Source organism: Mobula birostris, chromosome 7 (assembly GCF_030028105.1).
Source record: "Mobula birostris isolate sMobBir1 chromosome 7, sMobBir1.hap1, whole genome shotgun sequence".
Lineage (NCBI taxonomy): Eukaryota > Metazoa > Chordata > Chondrichthyes > Myliobatiformes > Myliobatidae > Mobula > Mobula birostris.
In genome coordinates, this window is record NC_092376.1 from 11,609,663 (window position 1) to 11,630,407 (window position 20,745).

Consider the following 20,745-nt stretch of genomic DNA (forward strand, 5'->3'; position numbering starts at 1 on the left):
TTCTGTTTTTGCACGTTTTTAAAAATCTATTCAATATACATAATTGATGTACTTGTTTATTTATTTTATTTTTTTCTCTCTGTTAGATTACGTATTGCATTGAACTGCTGCTGCTAAGTTAACAAATTTCACGTCACGTGCCGGTGATAATAAACCTGATTCTGATTCTGATTCTAATTCTGGCACTGTCTGTAAGGAGTCTGGACATTCTCCCCGTGACCGTATTGGTTTGCTCTGGGTGCTCCAATTTCCTCTCACAGTCCAATGACATTCCAATTGGTAGGTTAATTGGCCATTGTAAATTGTCCTGTGACTAGGCCGGATTAAAGAGGTGGGTTGCTGGGTGGTGTGGCTCGTTAGGAGTGGAAATGCCTGTTCCATGGTTACCTTTAAATTAAAAACAATCCAATAATTGCCTTTCATAAAAGGCTCTTCCACAGCTCTATAAAACCCTGATTAGACCACTCTTGGAATATTGTGTTCAGTTCTAGTTGTCTCATTATAGGAAGAATGTAGAAGATTTAGAGAGGATGCAGAGGAAATTTACCAGGATGCTGCTTGGATGTCTTATGAAGATAGTTTAGTTGGCCATTTGCTTCCTAATTTAATTGGTTTGGCACAATGATGTAGCCTGTAGGGCCTATTCCTCTGCTGGACTGTTCTATGTTCTAAGGTAGGTTGAATGAGCTAAGGTTTTTCTCATTGGTGTGAAGGAGGTTGAGAGGTGATTTGATAGTTGTACAAGATGCTGCGAGGCATAGGTCGACAGCCAGAGACTTTTTCCCAGCGCCTAATACGAGGGGGCATAATTTTAAGCTAATAGGGGGATGTCAGAGGGGGATATCATTGAAATCTATCAAATATTGAAAGGCCTGAATGGAGTGGATGTGAAGAGGATGTTTCCTGTAATGGGGGAGTCTAGGACCAGAGGGCACAGCCTCAGAGTAGAAGGATATCCCTTTAGAACAGAGATGAGGAGGAATTTCTTTAACCATGGGGTGGTGAATCTCTGAAATTCTTTGCCACAGATGGCTGTGGGGGCCAAGTCATTGAGTATATTTAAACAGATGCTGAGAGGTTCTTAATTAGTCGGGGCATCAGAGGTTGCAGTGAGAAGGCAGGGGAATGGGTTGAGTGGGATAATAAATCAGCCATGATGGAATGGCAGAGCAGATTTGATGGGCCAGGTGGCCTAATTCTGCTCCTTTGCCTTGTGGTCTTGCGGTAAGTTCATTACACAGAGAGCGATGGATGTGTGTAATACCCTGCCAGGGACAGTGCAGGAGGCAGTTCCACCCTTTCTCTCTCTCTCTCACTTTCTTGCTTTCTCTTTCTTTCTCTCTCTCTCTCTCTGCTCTTCTTTCTTCTCTCTCTCTCGCCTTTCTCTCTCTTTCTATTCTTTCTGTATTTCTTTCTTCCCTTTTGCTTTGCACTTCATCTGCTCCCCAGGTCTTCCCGTTCCTCTACCTTTCATTGATTTATGGTACTGCACACACAGCTATTTCCCCCCCCCGCCCCCATTGCAACTTGAAGTGACATTGTCTAATCCTGAGAGTGTGCCATGGTACTGCTATCACCCAGAGGGAGCTGAGAACCAGGAACGCACTGCCAGAGAGAGTGGGTCACTAGCAGTATTTAGGAAGAATCCAGATGTGTTCTTGAATAAAAGTTGCTGGTGAACGCAGCAGGCCAGGCAGCATCTATAGGAAGAGGTACAGTCGATGTTTCGGGCCGAGACCCTCCATCAGGACGAAGGGTCTCGGCCCGAAACGTCGACTGTACCTCTTCCTATAGATGCTGCCTGGCCTGCTGCGTTCACCAGCAATCTTTATGTGTGTTGCTTGAAATTCCAGCATCTGCAGATCTCCTCGTGTGTGCGTGTGCGCGCGTGTGCGTGTGTGTGTTCTTGAATGACTGGGCAAAGTAGGCTATGGACCGAGTGCTGGGAGATGGGATTAATATCAAAGGGTTCTGAGTGGCTAGCATGGATTAATGGCCTGTTTCCTATTCTGTGAGGGAAGTTGTTGTGTATGCACAGCGCAAGAATTACAATGGAGCGGCAGGACTCAGCGTTTTTACTGAGTGACGCTAGCCATGGTACAAGCTAGGAGCTGGGTAATGTACAGTGCAGGAGTGATGAAACAGGCCCGCCGAGACAGAAACGTGTGCATTTGAAAGCCCTTTCGATGAGAGAGAGCCACACACGCATAGATGGCCCAACAACTCACTGCGCGATCCGTTGGGTGGATGCTCACTTGCCATATTCTCGCAGTCCTAGAAACATAGAAACATAGAAAATAGGTGCAGGAGTCGGCCATTCCAGCCTGCACCACCATTCAGTACGATCATGGCTGATCATCCAACTCAGAACCCTGTACCAGCCTTCCCTCCATACCCCTGATCCCTTTAGCCACAAGGGCCATATCTAACTCCCTCTTAAATATAGCCAATGAACTGGCCTCAACTGTTTCCTGTGGCAGAGAATTCCACAGATTCACCACTCTCTGTGTGAAGAAGTTTTTCCTAATCTCGGTCCTAAAAGGCTTCCCCTTTATCCTCAAACTGTGACCCCTCGTTCTGGACTTCCCCAACATCGGGAACAATCTTCCTGCATCTAGCCTGTCCAATCCCTTTAGGATTTTATACGTTTCAATCAGATCCCCCCTCAATCTTCTAAATTCCAACGAGTACAAGCCTAGTTCATCCAGTCTTTCATCATATGAAAGTCCTGCCATCCCAGGAATCAATCTGGTGAACCTTCTTTGTACTCCCTCTATGGCAAGGATGTCTTTCCTCAGATTAGGGGACCAAAACTGCACACAATACTCCAGGTGTGGTCTCACCAATGCCTTGTGCAACTGCAGTAGTACCTCCCTGCTCCTGTACTCGAATCCTCTCGCTATAAATGCCAGCATACCATTCACCTTTTTCACCGCCTGCTGTACCTGCATGCCCACTTTCAATGACTGGTGTATAATGACACCCAGGTCTCGTTGCACCTCCCCTTTTCCTAATCGGCCACTATTCAGATAATAATCTGTTTTGCTGTTTTTGCCACCAAAGTGGATAACTTCACATTTATCCACATTAAATTGTATCTGCCATGAATTTACCCACTCACCCAACCTATCCAAGTCATCCTGCATCCTCTTAGCATCCTCCTCACAGCTAACACTGCCGCCCAGCTTCGTGTCATCTGAAAACTTGGAGATGCTGCATTTAATTCCCTCATCTAAGTCATTAATATATATTGTAAACAACTGGGGTCCCAGCACTAAGCCTTGCGGTACCCCACTAGTCACTGCCTGCCATTCTGAAAAGGTGCCGTTTATTCCCACTCTTTGCTTCCTGTCTGCCAACCAATTCTCTATCCACATCAATACCACACCCCCAATACCGTGTGCTTTAAGTTTGCACTCTAATCTCCTGTGTGAGACCTTGTCAAAAGCCTTTTGAAAATTCAAATATACCACATCCACTGGTTCTCCCCTATCCACTCTACTAGTTACATCCTCAAAAAATTCTATGAGATTCATCAGACATGATTTTCCTTTCACAAATCCATGCTGAATCTGTCCGATGATTTCACCGCTTTCCAAATGTGCTGTTATCACATCTTTGATAACTGACTCCAGCAGTTTCCCCACCACCGATGTCAGGCTAACCGGTCTATAATTTCCCGGTTTCTCGCTCCTTCCTTTTTTGAAAAGCGGGGTTACATTAGCCACCTTCCAATCCTCAGGAACTGGTCCAGAATCTCAAGAGTTTTGAAAAATTATCACGAATGCATCCACTATTTGTCGATCAGTTATTTGCAGTACTCCAGTGTTGTTGTAGGCTGATCTGTCATCTTATTCTCTCCATCAACCGGTGTCCATTCAAATAGGCAGCCTCCAGTTTGTGTCTTGACCCATGCGACAACCTCCCTCCAGGGATGGTCAGTGACTCTAGCTTCCCCACCCCATCCTGCCTCGGTTTTTAAACTTACGTCCTCACTGACCCCTCACTACAGCTCCTGGCAGATTTTGGCATCTTTCATTTAAGTTATTCTTGAGGTTATTCTCTCCTTGGCAGCCTCTTGCGATCCTGTTCATTGGAGCCGCCATACCAGGCCGTGATGTAGCCAGTCAGAATGCTCGCTACCATAAATCTGCAGATATTTGGTGTTGGTACTGAAATTGGTTTATTATTTATTGTCAGATATACCAAGATTCAGTGAACATACTGTCTAACACAAAAAACAAATGTCAGAGGACCTCAGCAGGTCAGACAGAATCTATGGAGAGGAATAAAGAGTCAAAATGGAGGAGGGTGGGGAAGGGAAGGAGTACAAACTCACAGAGGGGGAACAGTGAGCGAGGGTCACATTGAACTTCTGACGAAGAGCAATTTAAGCTCCTTCAGCTAGGCATACCTTGAAGGGGCTTCGTAGTGGGGCAGCAAATCATAAACACAAGAGATTCCGCAGATGCTGGACAGCCAGAGTAACACAGACAATTTATACAGATCAGATCACTACACAGTGCATTGAGCTAGAATACAGTAAAACAATAACAATACAGAATAAAGTTTTAAAAGCTACCAGAATAGTGCAGTGCAGGTAAACGATGAAGTGCAAGATCATAACGAAGTAGATTTTGAGGTCACCAGTCTATCTTACTGTGCAAGATGCCTGTTCAAGAGTCTGATAACAGCAGTGTGAAGCTGTCCGAGAGCCTACTGGTTCATGTTTCCATATTAAACACATTTGTAGATTCTGCACAGTGGGAGAGGGAAGGATTTACAAGAGTCTTTGGTACCAAATCTCCCGAAACTCCTAACAAAACAGCCATTGGCAGGCTTTCTAAATGTTTGTACTTCAGCTGCCTACACTCCAGCATGTCCTTGTTAACTTTCTCCAGCTCTCTCTCCCTCTTTCCCCCAACCAGAAAGTTCTTCAAATTACTTGGAGAAACTTTCACTGATCCTCCTTGATATCACCATGCTCTTCTTCATTGGTGTAAACATTTGAATAACAAGCTCTGAGATAATCCTACTCAACATAAAACGATGGGAAATAGGACAAGTGAGTGGTAATTGATTTACACAGCTCATAGACCAGTACGAGTACTACACAGAACCTTCAGCCCACAATGTTGTGCTGACCTTTTAACCTGCTCCTGCGTAGGCCTCCTTTTTACTTTCATCCATATGCCTATCTAAGAGTTTCATAAATGTCCGTAATGTACAGTTCTGTGCAAAAGTCAGGCACACAAGTATATATAAATATATATATAAAGTCTAGACTTTTGCACAGTACTGTATTTGTCAATTTGGAGCTATGGCAATCTTAAGGAACCGAAACCCTTCCACACTGTCCACAACAACACCAGTCTTTTTGTTACCTGCATCATGTCATTTTGTGCCTTCCAGACGGTTCCACCATTCATTATGATCATAGCCTCTCACCAATCTCCTCCACGAGGACCACAACCTTGTTGAGGTTTGGAGGATTCCGTGCCTCAATGACCAGGAGAGCTCGGGTGGCTGGAGGGTAGGGTCTCCTATACCAAACAGATCAGAAAGTAGAGGACAGACTAAGAGTGGTTCACCTGTCATCCAGGTTCAGGGGTTCAGCTCAGAGTTAATTCAAACAGTCAGAATCAGCAATGAAGAATTCTACTTCTGAGTGGTCAAGGACAGACAGAGATGGAGGACCTTCATCTCTGTGATGTAACGGGCAGTAAGTAGGTAAAGAAAGGCATCACTTATCTGAATACCACATTCCGACTAACCCCACCGCTCCCCATTCCATTTTAAGTGCTTTGGGAGTAAATGGAGATATTAACATGTCAAGTTTACTGTCAAGTGCACAAGCACAGTGAAGTGTAGTTACAATGAAAGCTAGCTTTCAGCATCATCTGCTTATCAGTACTGATAACACACACAACATTAATGATAAATAAACTATAGTAGGCAATAAAAAGAAAAAAAAGCACTGCAAAACAAGCTATTAGTGGTGGGGAGCCTTGGACCCGAGGGTACTGCCTCAGAACACAGGGATGTCATTTAGAACAGAGGTAAGGAGGAATTTTTTTAGCCGGAGGGTGGTGAATCTGTGCAATTTGTTGCCCCAGATGGCTGTGGAGGCCAAGTCATTGGGTATATTTAAGGCAGACATTGATAGATTCTTGATCTGTCAGAACGTGAAAGGTTACGGGAAGAAGGCAGGAGAATGGGGCTGAGAGGAAAATGGATCAGACATGATGAAATGGCAGACCAGGCTCGATGGGCCGAATGGCCTAATTCTGCTGCTATGTCTTAAGCTCATATGGTCTTAGTGAAAAAAGCACAGTCAGAGACAAGTCCTTGGTCGTACGGTATGTGGTCCATAGAGTTCTGATGCTGAGTTAAGGTTAGGGTTGTCTAGGTGATTTCGGGAACCTGATGGTCACAGGAATGGAGCAACTCCTGAACCTGGTGCTATGCATCTTCAGGCTTCTGAACCTCCTGTCTGATGGAAGCAGCAAGAAGAGGTCTTGGCCCAGATAATGTGTATCCTTGATGATAGATGCTTCTTGAGACAGTGTCTCCTGTCAGTAGTGGGGCAGTCTGGACCAAGTTACCTGATAGGATTAAATATATTGATATTTGGTTTGAATGGATGGTAAACCACTGAAATCTTTTTCTGTTGGTAAGCTAGTTACCCATTAAAATTATTTACCTGAAGTATATCTTCATGATGTCACTTGTGAGATGTCATGAATGTCAAATTCAAAGTCAAAGTCAAGTATATTACCACGTGGACAAGTACATGAATGCATGGGTGCAATGAAAAGCTTGCTTGCAGCAGCAGTATCAGTGGCACATATGGTTGCATTTGATAAGGACCATTCACAAGGAAAAGACAATGTAAGCATAAATTATACACTACATGATTTTCTTTTCTAAGAGGGAACAAAATTAGAACAAAAATCTAAACACAAAGATTTTGCAGATGCTGGAAATCCAGAGTGACACATAAAATGATGGAGGAACTCATCAGCTCTGGTCCCAAAACAAGGATTCTTTATTCCTTTCCATAGATGTTGCCTGACCTGCTGGATTCCTCCAGCATTTTATGTGTGTTGCTGATGAAAGATCTGAATCTGTCATACTGCAAAGAGATCAAAGTGGTCATGGTTTTGCTGAACTGCAGTGAGTAGGGTTGTGTGGGTTGTGCTGGCTGGTTCAAGAACTGAATAGTTGAAGGAAGTAGCTGTTCTTAAACCTGGTGGTGTGGGATTTCAGGCTTCTATACCTCCTGCTTGATGGTAGCTCTGAGAAGATGGCCTGGCATGCATGGTGCGGACCTGTGATGGTGGATGTTGTGTTCTTGAGATAGAACCTCATATAGGTATTGCTGATGTTTGAGGTAGGGCATCCTTCATCAAGGACCCCCAGCACCAAGGCCATGCTCTCTTCTTCCTGCTGTCATCAAGAAGGTGATACAGGAGCCTCAGGACCCACACCACCAGGTTCAGAAACAGTTATTACCTCTCAATCATCAGCCTCTTGAACCAAAGGGAATAACTTCATTTAACTTCACTTGCCCCATCAGTGAACAAATCCCAGAACCTATGGACCCATTTTCAAGGATTCCATCTCATACTCTCAATATTTATCGCATATTTATTTATTACATTATTATTTTTTTCATTTGTATTTGCACATTGGCTGTTTGTCCATCTTATTGTGTTTCCTGGATTTACTGTGTATGCCTGCAAGGAAATGAATCTCAAGCTTGTAAATGGTGACATAAATCTTCTTTAGTAATAAATTTATCTTGAACTTTGAAAGTCTAGGTGGGTCTTTCTCCTTCATTCCCTACCTGCTCTACCTTTATAGAGGGCATTACACATTATCCAACATGAATTAGTGATGGGGACAAATAAAGGTGGTCACAGGGGGAGATGCAAACTCCACTTGAACAGCACTAGGGGTTTGCAGATGGGAGCTCCTGATGCTGGAACTCTTGAGAAATGCAGACAAAATTCTGGAGGAGCTCAGTATGTCAGGCAGGACCTATAGAGGGCTACAAGCGTCAATGTTTTGGCCCAAGAACCCTCAGTAGGACTGGAACGAAGGGGTCAGAAGCCAGAATAAGGAGGTGAGGGGAGGGGGAGGAGTACAAGCTGAAAGGTGATCGTTGAGCCCAGGTGAGGACTTTCCATTTAGTTTTGGGTCACCCTTTCACCATTTCTCTTCTCCTCATCTGTGCATCATCACCCTGTAATTCCCTTCTTACTTTGTTTTTTCTTGGTCCACTGTCCTCTCCTAGCAGATTCATACTGCAGCCCTTCACCCCTTCCACCTGTCCTCTCACATCACTCACTCCACTGTCCTTACCACTCATTTTGCTCCTCACCTGCGAAGGTAAGAAAGGTAAGAGCCCATGGCATTACAGGAAAAATACTAGCCTGGATTGAAGCTAGGCTGACTGGCAGGGAGCAAAGAGTGGGAATAAAAGGTTCATTTTCTGGTTGGCTGCTGGTGACTTGTGTGTTTGGACCACTTCTTCACACGTTTTATGTCAATGACTTAGATGATGGAATTAATGGCTTTCTGGCCAAGTTTTTAGATGATATAAAGATAGGTGAGGGGGGCAGCAAGTGTTGAGGAAGCCTCTTCTTATTTTGGCTCCTTTCCCCTTCCTTTCCAGCCCTGATGAAAGGTTTCGGCTAAAGGCTTGTGGCCATGAGGCACCAGCACTAACTGCTCCCTGTTGCTCCCTCCCTAACAGAGAACAGGGTATATTCAATAGATATAGGACCATAAGACATAGGAGCAGAATTAGGCCATTCGACTCACCAAGTCAGCTTTGCCATTCAATCATGGCTGAGTTATTATCCCTCTCAATCCCTATTCTCCTTCCTTCTCCTCATAACATTCGATGCCCTTTCTAATCAACAATCTGTTAACCTCCACTTTATATATACCCAATGACTTGGCCTCCACAGCCACCTGTGGCAATGAGTCAGTCTCTGGCTAAAGAAATTCCTCCTAATCTCTGTTCTAATGGGATCTTCTATTCTGAGGCTGCGCTCTCTGGTCCTAGACTCCCCAACTATAGGAAACATCCTCTCCGCATACACTCTATCTAGTCCTTTCAATATTTGAAAGGTTTCAATAAGATTCCCCCCATTCTTCTAAACTCCAGCGAGTACAGGCCCAGGGTTCTCGTATATGTTAACCCTTTCATTTTCATTTGCTTCTTTTTCTTCTCATGCTGCGAACTTCAATAATCAACTTGTTTTTCTTGATTGTCAGGTAGGATCCTCCTCATCAGCTGCCGAACTATCTCCCACCTGAGGTCCAGCCCAAGTGGATGATCTACTGGCAACATGGTGTTCTTGAGATTGGATGGACACCACCAGAGGGCCTAATGCAATTGATGTTTTCCCGTCGGTTTTAGATGGATCTTCTGAGTCTTCCACCTGTCACAACAGATAAGATTCAGTACCACTGCTGGGCCTGAGACCGGGCTACGATTTTCCCCATTGTGTGATTGCTTTGGATTATAAACAATGTCCAACCCAAATGGCCTACCTTGGCTCACATTTGTTCTTGCCCCTGCTTTGAATGTGAACAACCTGCTCTGGATAACGAGTGTCGTCGTACGCATCGCCTTCCTCAGCTGTCAGGAAAACTACCCCATCGTCACCACAAACTATGGGAAGCTAAGGGGAGTAAGAATACCGCTAGTCAATGATATCTTGGGCCCCGTTGACCAGTACCTCGGAATACCGTACGCCTCAGCTCCCACGGGCGAGAGGCGCTTCCAGCATCCTGAGTCTCCCTCCTCCTGGACCGGCGTCAGGAATGCCACTCACTTCGCCCCAGTCTGCCCACAAAACATTCTCGGGTTCTTACCTGATGTCATGCTTCCTGTTTGGTTCACCTCCAACTTGGATAATGTGGCCAATTTCATCCAAGACCAGAGCGAGGACTGCCTTTACCTGAATGTCTATGTCCCAACAGAGAATGGTAAGTCACAGAGAGATTCTTCTAATTCCATAAAAGAGAGAGGGAAGTGGGGGAGAGAAGAGAGTAAGTCCATTTAGATTGAGGTCCATTCCTTCAGTTGCACTGATTACTTTTATACCTCTTTGTTGGAATTTATTATTGGAAGGCTTGAATTAGATTTTGCGGTTAACTTATATGTTGGATAAAAGATGTCTATTTTATAGCGATCCCTCAGGAGAACTTTGATTGGAACATAAGCAAAAAGATATGAATAGATCTGAAGCATGAATGGATAAACGATTTCAATAACCAAATAGAATTAGTTCCAACACATTATTTTGTTGCCTACCCTCCAGAGAGCAAGTGATACTTCGGTGTAAGTTTCTTGCTTTTGCTTTGGTCTGAATGGTTGTCTGCAACTCTTCAAGTACCACTGACTACAGAGACATTCATGCACTTTATTTTGTCCAGCCCGTGATGCCATAGCCTCTTTTACCCATATGTGGTTATCGTCCCTCTGAAATGTTTTTCGATTCTTCCACCAGTTTTCAGCAGACACAAAGCTTTTGATAAATTAAGTCTACTTCTCAGTGATTTCCACCCAGAATTAGAACTCATATAGCACTGTGATGGTATTGGGATCCCTGTCAGCAAAGCCCCAAACTCAAAAGAAAATTTTAAACTCTAACTGATTTAGGTATCTATAGGTACCCTCACTATAGGAAGTTATACAGTATCCACCTACTCTTCAGTGACTAGTTTACTTCCCTGTCTAGCCTGTGTGGCAAAGTTTACCAACCAATACCCTTTGCTTGAGTGGTGGATCCACTCCCTACCAAAGAGGAGATACTTCCAGCTAACAGGATTTAAGCACAATTATTTTATTTTAATGATACCTGTTTCAGTTTAGACAAACAGTTCTTGACACTTGTTTAGCACTCACAGAGGATTTATAAAATTTTATAAAAGATTTCTAAGTTTAAAAAAGATTTACAAACTACATAGGATTTCCAAACACAGGTACAATTATTACAAACTAGAACATACCAACGAGAGTCAGACGAACGAGTCCTCCATCGCAGAAAAAAGGATTGAGGAATGAATTCCAGTTCCTCTTTCTGGAGCCACCATCTTTCTGTTGTTCTCCTCATCACTCCTAACACTCCCTAAACTGTGATGGTATTTATACTATTTTCTATTAGATGACATCATCTGCATGTGATGTTTCCAGATATCTTTGCTGGGACAAAGTAACTCACACAGATGGCCTTAAAAGCTTCTGGTGACAGGGATCCAAAACATCCACAATTAACGCTGTGAGGGCTGACCCCCTGAGTACACAAACATCATGATTTGTAACCAAGTTTGATGGTTTGTATATTAAGGTACATAAACTCAATTGTCTTGTGTTTGGTTTCCTGGTTACTTCACTTTGAAAAGCTGTGTCTCTGACTTCAGATTGCTGCTTGCAATTTACACCAAGAACTAGGCACTGGTTCTTGCCTACAACAAGAAGTTAAGCAAAGAATATTTGTTAAAAGTTTAACTTTATTGCAAACAATTTTGGTCCTGAAAAGCTGTGCTGGAAAGTAGAGTTTAGCTTAAGTCTTCTGGCCCTAGAAAGTGAACATCCATCACAACACATCTGATGTTCTCTGACTGTCTCTGGGAGCCACTTATATGGTGGGTTTTCAGTTGAGAGCCCTAGGTGCCATACTCTACATTTATTATGAACAATCATAACCTTTCAAACCCTTTCCCCACTGTTGAATATATTAGGAAAAAACAGAGTATTGGAAGTACTCAGTACCTGTAGAGGGAGAAAAGCAGAGATAATATTTCAGGTTGATGACAGTGTTAGGTTTATAAAACATCAGTTCGAAATTCAAGGTAAACTTATTATCAAAGTACATATATATCACCATATACAACCCTGAGATTCATTTTCCTGTGGGCACACTCAGTAAATCCAGAAACATAATAGAATCAGTAGAAGACTACCTCCAACAAGACGGATAAATAGCCAGTGTGGACAAGGAAACAAGCTGTGCAAATAAGATAAGTTGTGCTGACATTGGAGAGGGCTCAGAGGAGGTTCTCAAGAATGATATGGTTATCATATGAGGAGCATTTAATGGCTCTGGGCCGGTACTCATTGGAATTTAGAAGAATGAGGGGAGTTCTCATTGAAAGCTGTAAAGTGTGGAGAGGAATTCAACATTCAAAGTTAGATCGGATGTGGAGAAGATGTTTCCTATAGTGGGGAAGTCTAGGTCCAGAGGCTCAGCATCAGGATAGAGGGATGCCCATTTAGAACAGAGATGAGGAGGAATTTCTTTAGCCAGATGGTGGTAAATCTGTGGAATTTGTTGCCACAGGCAGCTGTGGAGTCCAGGTCGTTGGGTGTATTTAAGGCAGAAGCTGATGACTTCTTGATTAGGCAAACACGAGGAAATCTGCAGATACTGGAAATTCAAGCAGCACACACACAAGAAAAATGCTGGTGAACGCAGCAGGCCAGGCAGCATCTATAGGAAGAGGTACAGTCGACGTTTCGGGCCAAGACCCTCCGTCAGGACTAACTGAAAGAAGAGATAGTAAGAGATTTGAAAGTGGGAGGAGGAGGGGGAGATCTGAAATGATAGGAGAAGACAGGAGGGGGAGATGTGGATCTAAGAGCTGGAAAGTTGATTGGTGAAAGGGATATGAGGCTGGAGAAGGGAGCGGATCATCGGATGGGAGGCCTAAGAAGAAAGAAAGGGGGAGGGGGGAAAAACCCAGAGGATGGGCAAGGAGTTATAGTGAGAGGGACAGAGGGAGAAAAAAGAGAGAAGAAAAAAAAGACAGAAAAAAGGGGGAAAGAAATTAAAATAATAAATAAATAAATAAGGGATGGGGTATGAAGGGTAGGAGGGGCATTAGCGGAAGTTAGAGAAGTCGATGTTCATGCCAACAGGTTGGAGACTACCCAGATGGAATATAAGGTGTTGTTCCTCCAACCTGAGAGTGGCTTCATCTTGATAGTAGAGGAGGCCGTGGATAGACATATCAGAATGGGAATGGGATGTGGAATTAAAATGTGTGGCCACTGGGAGATCCTGCTTTCTCTGGCGGACAGAGCGTAGGTGTTCAGCAAAACGCTCTGAAGTCTGTGTCGGTCTCGCCAATATATAGAAGGCCGCATCGGGAGCACCAGACGCAGTACATCACCCCAGCCGACTCACAGGTGAAGTGTCACCTCACCTGGAAGGACTGGTGAGGGAGGAAGTGTAAGGGCATGTGTAGCACTTGTTCCGCTTACAAGGATAAGTGCCGGGAGGGAGATCAGTGGAAGGGGATGGGGGCGACGAATGGACAAGGGAGTCGCATAGGGAGCGATCCCTGCAGAAAGCAGAAAGAGGGGGGGAGGGAAAGATGTGCTTAGTGATGGGATCTCGTAGGAGGTGGTGGAAGTTACGGAGAGTCATATGTTGGACCCAGAGGCTGGTGGGGTGGTAGGTGAGGACCAGGGGAACCCTATTCCTAGTTGGGTGGCGGGAGGATGGGGTGAGAGCAGCTGTGCGTGAAATGGGAGAGATGCATTTGAGAGCAGAGTTGATGGTGGAGGAAGGGAAGCCCCTTTCTTTTAAAAAGGAGGACATCTCCTTCGTCCTGGAATGAAAAGTCTCACCCTGAGAGCAGATGCGGCGGAGACGGAGGAACACTGGGATGGAAGGTTATGGGGAGAAGGCAGGAGAATGGGGTTGAGATGGAAATGGATCAGCCATGATGAATTGGCCGAGCAGACCTGGTGGTTTGGGTCCTAAGGCTCCTGTATCTTCTTCTTGATGGCAGCAGTGGGAAGAGAGCATGGACTGGATGGTGGGTGTCCTTGATGACGGATGCTACATTCCTGTGACAGTACTCCATGTAGTTGTGCTCAACACTGGGAAGGGCTTTGCCTGTCATGGACGGGGCCATAGCCACTACGTTTTGCAGGATGCTCCATTCAAGGGTGTTGGTGCTTCCATACCAGGCTGTGATATATCCAGTCAATATACTCTCCACTACATGTCTATAGAATTGTGTCAGAGTTTCTGATGTCATGCCAAATCTCTGTATATTTCTAACCAAGTAGGAGGTGCTGCCACACTTTTTATTTTGTAATTGCACTTACATGCTGGACCCAAGGCAGATCCTCTGAAATAGTAACTCTGAGCAATTTAGAGTTGCTGATGCTCTGCACCTCTAATCACCCTATGAGGAGTGGCTATTGGACCTCCATTTTCCTCTTCCTGAAGTCAATAGTCATCTCCTTGTTCTTGCCGGCATTGACTGAGAGGTGATTGTTGTGGAAATACTTAGCCAAATTTTCATCTCCTTCCTGTCTGCTGATTCCTCACCACCTTCGACTGAGCCAACAACAGTGGTGTCGTCAGCAAATTAAATATAGTGCTTAGCCACACAGTGATAAATGGAAAGTGAATAGGGCAGGGCGGGGGATGCTAAGGACATAGCCATGTGGTGCACCATTGGAGATGTTGTTGCCAATCCGAACTGACTGGGGTCTGCAAGTGAGGAAACTGAGGATCCAGTTGCACAAAGAGGTATTGAGGCCAAGGTCTTGGAGCTTATTGATTAGTTTTGAGGGGATGAGAGTATTGATTGCAGAGCTGTAGTTGATAAAGAGCATCCTGATGTATGCATCTTTGCTGTCCAGATGTTCCAGGGTTAGGTGAAGAGCCAATGAGGTGGCATCTGCTGTGGACCTGTTGTTCCAGTAGGCAAACTGGAGTGGATCCAAGTTGCTTCTCAAGCAGGAGTTGATATGTTTCATCACCAGCCTCTCAAAGCACTTCATCATGGTGGATGTAAGTGCTACTGGATGATAGTCATTAGAACAGGTTACTATATTCTTATTAGGCACCGGTATAATTGAAGCAGGTGGGTACCTCAGACTGCCAAAGCTAGAGGTTAGGGAAATCGGTAACACTTCAGTCAGTTGATCAGGCATGTCAGATTCAGAAGTTTGTGATGGTCAGTTCATATTTTGACGGTCAAAGCAAGCATAGAAGGCATTGAGCACATCTGGAAGTGAAGCCCTGGTGTCATTTATGTGCATAATTTATGGCTAATTTATGAGCAGAGTGGTTCACTGAAATTTTAAATGAATTTCCATTGGTTGGGCAGCATCTGACATTGCAGAAACCTCCAGACCTGTTGAGTATATACATAGAACATTACAGCACAGTACAGACCTTTGGCCTATGATGTGACGACCTTTTAATTTACTCTAGGGTTAATTGAACTTCTCTCCTACGTCGCCTTCCATTTTACATTCTTAAATGAAACATAATATATCTGCCTCTACCACCACCTCCACGTACCAGACACACTCTCTATAAAAAACTTACGTCCTTATACTTTCATCCACTCACCATCAAATTATGCCCCCTCATATTAACTATTTCTGTCTTGGGAAAAAGTCTCTGGCTGTCCACACTAACTTATGTTTCTTATTATCTTACACTCCTCTACCAAGTCACCTCTTATCCTCTTTTGCTCCAAAAGGAAAAGCCCTGGTTTGCTCAAACTGTACCCAGGAGACTTGCTCTCCAATCCAGGCTGCATCCTGGTAAATCTCCTCTGCACCCTCTCTGAAGCTTCGATATTCTTCCTATAATGAGATGACCAGAACTTAGCCTTGAAAGAAAAATGGAAGGCAATGGGCTATTAGGAGGAAAGGGTTAGACTGATTGCTGTGTAGGTTAAAAGGTTGCCACAACAGCATTTTCTGTTTTAAATTTAAATAATGTAAGGGTATTTGAGCCTACCTGAGAAGGAAGTCACTTAAACAACAAAAATTGAGTCTGAAAGAGAAGATGAAATGGTAGATAATAGCAGAAAAGAGAGGGAAAAGATAAGTTAGTTCCTAAATGTAATTCAGCTGGAACTGTGTGATGTTCCAATGCAAAAGTAGGTACCAAAAAACAAAAGACAGGCATTAATTAGGTTTTCATGAATAACCTCTTTTACTAAAGCTATGCAACACCTACAAAATGCTCAGGGAGCTTAGTAGATCAGGCAGCATCTATGGAAATGAATGAACAGTTGATGTTTCAGGCTGGGTCCCTTCATCAGGACTGAAAAGGAAAGGGCAAAGCAGCCAGAACAGGATAATGGGGGGAGGAGAAGGAATACAAGATAGAAGGTGATAGGTGAAGCCAGGTGGGTGGGGGAGAGGGGATGAAGTAAGAAGCTGAGGCAATTAGAGGGAATAAAGGGCTGAGAAGAAGGAGGCTTAGAAGAAGGAATCTGATAGGAGAGGAGAGTGGACCATTGGAAAAAGGGAAGGAGGAGGGTCACTGAGGGAGGTGATAGTCAGATGAGGAGAAGAGGAGAGGTAAGAGGGGGCTAGAGTGGGGAATGGATAAGAGGGAGGGAGGTAGGAGTAAAATTACCAATGGTTAGAGAAATTAATGTTCATGCCATCAGGTTGGAGGCTACCCAGATGGAAAATGAGATATTGCTCCTCCAACTTCCTCCTGATAGTAGGGGAGGCCATGGACTGACATGATGGAATGGAATGGAGATTGGAATTAAAACGGTTATCCACTGGGAAATTCTGCTTTTTGCAGATGGTGTTCAACAAAGTAGTCCCCAATCTATGTCAGTTCTCACCATTGTAGAGGAGATCACATTGGGAACACCATTGGTAGACTCGCAGTAAAGTGCTGTGTCACCTGGCGGTACTGTTTGGGGCCCTGAATGGAGGTGAGGGAGGAGGTTAATGGGCAGGTGTACCACTTCTTCTGCTTGCAGGGATAAGTGTCAGGTGGAAGATTAGTGGGGAGGGACAAATGGGCAAGGTAATCACAGGAAGAGCGAACCATGCAGAAAGCAGAGAGTGGGGGAGAGGTAAAGATGCGTTTGGTGGTAGGATCCCATTGAAGATGGCAGAAGTTCCCCCAGCATTTTGTTTGTGTTGCTCTGGATTTCTAGCATCTGCAAAATCTCTTGTGTTTTATCAAAGCTATGTTAGATGCTGAGATGCTGTGATTTTAAAGAAGGAAATTTAGCTCTATTTACATAACAAAATGATCATGAAAACATACAATGAAATAAGTTGTTTGTGTCATATCAAATCAGCGAGGATTGTGCTGGGGCAGCACGTAAGTGTTACCACACTTCCAGCGCCAACGTAACATATGACGTCTTACTAAACCCACACAGTCCCAGGGAGAATGTACAAACTTCTTACAGATAGCTGTGGGAAGGTATAGAAGTATGTAAGAGCAGGGATGTGTTGTTGAGGCTCTATAAGGCACTCGTGAGACCACACTTGGAGTATTTTGTGCAGTTTTGAACTCCTTATTTTAGAAAGATGTACTGACATTGGAGAGGGTTCAGAGAAGATTCACAAGAATGATTCCAGGAATGAAAGGGTTACCGTATGAGGAATGTCTGCAGCTCTTGGGCTGTATTCCCTGGAGTTCAGGAGAATGAAGGAGGATCTCATAGAAACATTCTGAATGTTAAAAGGCCTGAACAGATTGGATAAGGCAAAGTTGTTTCCCATGGTAGGGGAGTCTAGGACAAGAGGGCACGACTTCAGGATTGAAGGATGTCCTTTCAAAACAGACATGCGGAGAAATTACTTTAGTCAGAGGGTAGTAAATCTGTGGAATTTGTTTCCATGAGCGGCTGTGGAGGCCATGTCATTGGGTGTATTTAAGGCAGAGATAGGTTCTTGATTAGCCAGGACAACAAAGGGTATAGGGTGAAGGCAGGGGAGTGGGGATAACTGGAAGAATTGGATCAGCCCATGATTGAATGGCGGAGCAGACTCGTTGGGCCGAATGGCCTACTTCTGCTCCTGTATCTTATAGTCTTATGAATCGAACCTGAATCTCAAACAGCTGGCTCTGTAAAGCATTGCACTAACTGTTATGTTACTGTTAGGTCGGACAGTCTGGAATTAAGAGGCAGAGTCTGAAAAAACGGGCCAGGCGTTTGTGATTCAGCTGAAAAGAGATTTCCACAGGCACGGGCTTCTTCCCCCTTTATTTCCAGTCCTGATAAAGGGTCTTGGCCTGAAATTCCTCTTCGTGGATGCTGCCTGACCCGCTGGGTTCCTCCAGCACTTTGTGTGTGTGTGCGTGTGTGTGTTATTCTACATTCACAGGCACAGAGTCCTTGGAGTTCTCTGTCTCAGAGGCCTGAGATTGCTCAGTCATGAGTGTATTCAAGGGAGACACTGATGCCCCTTTTGACATCAATAAGAGGATACGATGACTGGGCGAGACTATGTATCCTGAGGTAAAGAGTGAATCATGACTTTAGATTAGATTAGATTATGAGGACACGCAGTCCTCTTTTATTATCATTCAGTAATGCATGCATTAAGAAATGATGCAATATTCCTCCGGTGTGATATCACAGAAACACAGGACTGACCAAGACTGAAAAACTGACAAAATCCACATAATTATATCATATAGTTACAACAGTGCAAAGCAATACCATAATACCTGCCATGAACCTCCAGCGCTGCAAACTTGCCAATGCAGCACCCTGAAAGCACCCGACCACAGCCGACTCTTGAGACCGTCTGACAACTTCGAGCCTCCAACCAGCCCTCCGACACTGAGCACCGAGCACCATCTCCGCCGAGCACTTCAACCTCAGCCCCGGCAACAGGCAACAGGCAATAGGCAAAGCCAAGGACTTGGGGCCTTCCCCTCCGTAGATTCTCGATCACACAGTAGCAGCGGCAACGAAACAGGCATTTCAGAAGTTTCTCCAGATGTTCCTCTGTGCTTCTCACGTCTGTCTCCATCAAATCACGATTGTGCTTGGTACCTACTTACAAATACCCATATAATTTCGGAGCGGCCACGGGCGCTGCGTCGTGCCGCCATCTTCTCCTCCCCTCCTGTGGCAATGCAGTGACTATTGCTTCCATTTGGATCAAATTGGCTGTTCCTGTGTTGTAATTTCATCTCCCTTTCCCATCCACCATGGCATCAGGGTGGCGTGGCACGCTCTGGAATTTGGAGTTGAATTCTGTTGCCCCCTGTGAGGAGTTCGTATGTTCCTCCACATGAGTGGTATGGATTTCCTCCCACCGTATGGTCAGTAGGCTAATTGGTCATTGTAAATTCTCTTGTAATTAGTCTATTGTTAAGTAGGTGGGTTACTAGGTGTTATGGCCTGTTCGGCAGAAAGGACTTGTTCTGGGCTGCACTTCTAAGTTTGTACATTTTGATACAAGGGAGTTATTAGTTAATTGAAGCTTCTAATGAGTTTTCATCATGAACAATAAATTTCGGGTCCAAATCCATGATATTTTTCTCAGGGCAGTAATGGTTAATATGAGGGGGCATAGTTTTGGGGTGACTGGAGGAAAGTATAGGGATGTCAGGGGTAGTTTTTTTTTCTAACTGAGAGAGTGGTGCATACATGGAGTGCGCTGCCCGCGGTGGTGGTAAAGGCAGATATAATAGGGACAGTAGTGAGTCGGTAGTGAAGAAGGCGAATGCAATGTTGGCATTCATTTCTAGAGGAATAGAGTATAGGAGCAGGGATGTGATGTTGAGGCTCTATAAAGCACTGGTGAGACCTCACTTGGAGTACTGTGGGCAGTTTTGGTCTCCTTATTTAAGAAAGGATGTGCTGACATTGGAGAGGGTACAGAGAAGATTCACTAGAATGATTCCGGGAATGAGAGGGTTAACATATGAGGAACGTTTGTCTGCTCTTGGACTGTATTCCTCGGAGTTTAGAAGAATGAGGGGAGACCTCATAGAAACATTTCGAATGTTAAAAGGCATGGACAGAGTGGATGTGGCAAAGTTGTTTCCCATGATGGGAGAGTCTAGTACGAGAGGGCATGACTTAAGGATTGAAGGGCGCCCTTTCAGAACAGAAATGCGAAGAAATTTTTTTAGTCAGAGGGTGGTGAATCTATGGAATTTGTTGCCACGGGCAGCAGTGGAGGCCAAGTCATTGGGTGTATTTAAGGCAGAGATTGATAGGTATCTGAGTAGCCAGGGCATCAAAGATTATGGTGAGAAGGCAGGGGAGTGGGATTAAATAGGAGAAAATGGATCAGCTCATGATAAAATGGCGGAGCAGACTCGATGGGCCAAATGGCCTACTTCTGCTCCTTTGTCTTATGGTCTTATGGACATTTAGATAGGCAAATGGATGGAAGTAAAATGAAGGGCTAGCTGGGAGCGGTGGGTTAGATTAATCTTGGTGTAGGGTAAAAGGTCGGCACTATATCATGTACTGTGCTGTAGTTTTCAATGTTCTATGTAAAGGTCAAAATCATAGTAAATTTGTTATCAAAGTATGTACACATCACCATTTTCTTGCAGGTATTTACATGAAAATAAAGGAATACACTAGAATTTATATTAAAGCTATATAAACAAAGACTGACAAATAACCAATGCTCAAAAGAAGATAAATCATACAAATAATAAAAATAACAAGACCATGAGACATTGGAGCAGAATTAGACCATTTGGCCCATCTAGTCTGCTCCACCATTCCATCATGGCTGATCCATTTCCCTCTCAACCCCATTTTTCAGCCTTCTCCTTGTAACCTTTCACACCTGACTAATCAAAAACCTAAACACAAACTAGTCTGCAGATACGAGGAATTCTGCAGATGCTGGAAATTCAGGCAACACCTCCCTCCCCTTTCTGTCTCTATCTCTGGAGACAGCTTATCCACTGATGTCTAGTATAAGCCTACTGACTGTCACAGCTA

General features: G+C 44.3%; 1 protein-coding gene across 4 annotated transcripts in view; it reads left to right on the top strand.

Annotated features, from left to right (window-relative positions):
- The window catches only part of nlgn4xa (neuroligin 4 X-linked a), a 355,804-nt gene that overhangs the window by 21,883 nt on the left and 313,176 nt on the right, over window positions 1-20,745 (top strand). For 2 of the 4 annotated variants that reach the window (XM_072262636.1, XM_072262632.1), the window contains exon 2: window positions 9,289-10,005. The exons of 1 other annotated variant lie outside the window; for it this stretch is intronic. In XM_072262636.1, coding sequence (XP_072118737.1) covers window positions 9,546-10,005 — 460 coding nt within the window. In that variant the 5' untranslated portion in view covers window positions 9,289-9,545. The remainder of the gene's footprint in view (window positions 1-9,288; window positions 10,006-20,745) is intronic. One more of the 4 variants, XM_072262633.1, reaches the window with a different exon arrangement.